The 2500-nt window shown below is 50.0% G+C and overlaps 1 protein-coding gene across 1 annotated transcript in view; it reads left to right on the forward strand.

Annotated features, from left to right (window-relative positions):
• Nucleotides 1-2500, forward strand: part of LOC311231808 (microtubule-associated tumor suppressor 1 homolog A-like) — a gene marked incomplete at its 5' end in the record, with an annotated part of 109323 nt that overhangs the window by 14003 nt on the left and 92820 nt on the right. Inside the window, 2 exons of the mRNA XM_084318432.1 lie at nucleotides 1279-1521; nucleotides 2302-2472. Coding sequence (XP_084174558.1) covers nucleotides 1279-1521; nucleotides 2302-2472 — 414 coding nt within the window. The remainder of the gene's footprint in view (nucleotides 1-1278; nucleotides 1522-2301; nucleotides 2473-2500) is intronic.

The following is a 2500-nucleotide window of genomic DNA, read 5'->3' on the forward strand; positions in this document are numbered from 1 at the left end:
AAGTTTTCATTCATTCATTCATTCATTCACATTTTTCTGTAGTGGTTGCAAGATTCCATATTCTAAATATTCCAGCATAGAGGTATAAGCTGGAAAACGCTGCGGTTCCATACCCTGAAGTCTTATGTAGTACAGGTACAAAATTTGATAAGAATCCGTTCAGAAATGGGTCTTTGAGAGACGTCCGAGTAAAACACCGACGACTTTAAACAATAATGCTGGGGCCCCCTTTCTGGTCCTGGGGCCCCCGGGCGTCTTCACGGTGTGTCTGGACACAGGAGCCTCCCCTCTGCTGTAACAGGAGGAGAAGATGTGACAATTAAATGTTTCAGATTCTTCTAATCGTTCTGTCGTACGTTCACCCCATCATGTGTTTCTGAACGCATACCTAAACACACACACACACACACACACACACACACACACACACACACACACACACACACACACACACACACACACACACACACACACACACACACACACACACACACATACACACACATACACACACACACACACACCCAGTAGGGCCTCGCACTAAGGTGACGGTTACTCATGGCATAGGTATGGATCCACAGGTTGTCATGGTAACCTCAATTTGTCTGAGATGCGTGGTTACCGTGGTGATGGTATACCATGGTATAACCGCCCTTTCTTTCATTCATTCATTAATTCTTTCTCTCCCTCTTTCCTCTGCCCATCTTCCCCGTCTCTCTCTCTCTCCCTCCCTCCTCTCTCTCTCTCTCTCTCTCTCTCTCTCTCTCTCCCTCTCTCTCTCTCTCTCTCTCTCTCTCTCTCTCTCTCTCTCTCTCTCTCTCTCTCTCTCTCTCTCTCTCTCTCTCTCTCTCTCTCTCTCTCTCTCTCTCCCTCTCCCTCTCTCTCGCTCTCCTCTCCTCTGCCCATCTTCCCCATCACTCTCTCTCTCCTCTACCCATCTTCTCCCACTCTATAAACATAATAAATAAAAAATGAAACGTATTACTATATTACTTTATTACTATGTTCTACTCTATTATAATTATTATTATCTTCTCCTGTACCCCCCTCCCCCTCCCCCTCCCCCATGCTGCTATGACACCTGAACTTCCCCAAGGGGATCAATAAAGGCTTGAACTGGTCTTACACAAAATGTCATGACTGTGCGCCACCACTAGGGGCAGAGTGGCTAGCCGTGAGTGAATGACTATGAGTCGCTATCAGTCGCTGGTCTATGCTGAGCTGATTCACATCACAAACATTCAATAAAATAATAAATCATCTCATCTCTCCCAACAGCTGCGGTCCCTCCGACAGCGCCACCAGCAGGGGGCACTAAGCCGGACGAGAGGCCCAGCCACAGCTCCCTTACTGTGGGGAGCCAGAGCCCAGCCAAGCCCCCTAGCTCCACCACCACCACCACTACCAACTGTAATACCAACTGTAATAACAACAACAACAACAGCAGCGCCATGCCAGCTGCTCCCCCCCGGGCCATGAGGAGCAGAGCTCTCTCTCTGCAGAGCAGAGGACCTGTTACAGGTGAGATGGACCTTCTCTCTCTCTGTCTCTCTCTCTCTCTGCAGAGCAGAGGACCTGTTACAGGTGAGATGGACCTTCTCTCTCTCTGTCTCTCTCTCTCTCTGCAGAGCAGAGGACCTGTTACAGGTGAGATGGACCTTCTCTCTCTCTGTCTCTCTCTCTCTCTGCAGAGCAGAGGACCTGTTACAGGTGAGATGGACCTTCTCTCTCTCTGTCTCTCTCTCTCTCTCTGCAGAGCAGAGGACCTGTTACAGGTGAGATGGACCTTCTCTCTCTCTGTCTCTCTCTCTCTTAAACCTTTCACTACCACACTACAGAAGGTTAACCCTTTACTATCACACTAGTAAAGGGTTCACCTTCTGTAGTGTGGTAGTGAAAGAGTTAACCCGCTGTTGTGTGGCAGTGACAGGGGTTAACCTTCTATATTGTCGCAGTGAACGGGTTAACCGTTTGGTAGTGTGGCAGTGAAAGGGTTAAGGATGAACAACATGTTTTACCTCGGTGTCTTCCTCGCTGGACAGAACCTCTGATCAACAGGCTGGTGACGGTAAACATGGACTCTGACTGTTCCTCCGTAGACCGGGTGCATTTGATTCACGACACTGCAGAACCCCCCCACCCACCCGCGCCCCTCCCCTCCCCTCCCTTTATTTAACCTCTTCATGCCTGAGCAGGGCAGTGAAAAGCCAGTCAAACTTGTAAATCAAAAACAGACAAAAATCGTACATGTCATTAAAAGATGGACTTTGACTTGGTTTGTGACCCTGACCTTGTCTGCAGGTCTGAAGGCCCCAGTAGTGACCAATCACACCACGGCAGCCAAGACGGCATCGACCAATCAAGCGGGGATGGGGAAGGCGACACCTGCGACCAATCAGGGCCCGGCGAAGCAGCAGACCTACAGCGTGCTGCAGAGGAGCGTCTCCGTGAGGCTCAGCCGCCAGAGCCCTGGTGAGGCAGCGTGTGTGTGTGTGTGTGT

The sequence above is a fragment of the Notolepis coatsorum genome (assembly GCF_963971535.1).
Source record: "Notolepis coatsorum genome assembly, chromosome: 7".
Taxonomy (NCBI): domain Eukaryota; kingdom Metazoa; phylum Chordata; class Actinopteri; order Aulopiformes; family Paralepididae; genus Notolepis; species Notolepis coatsorum.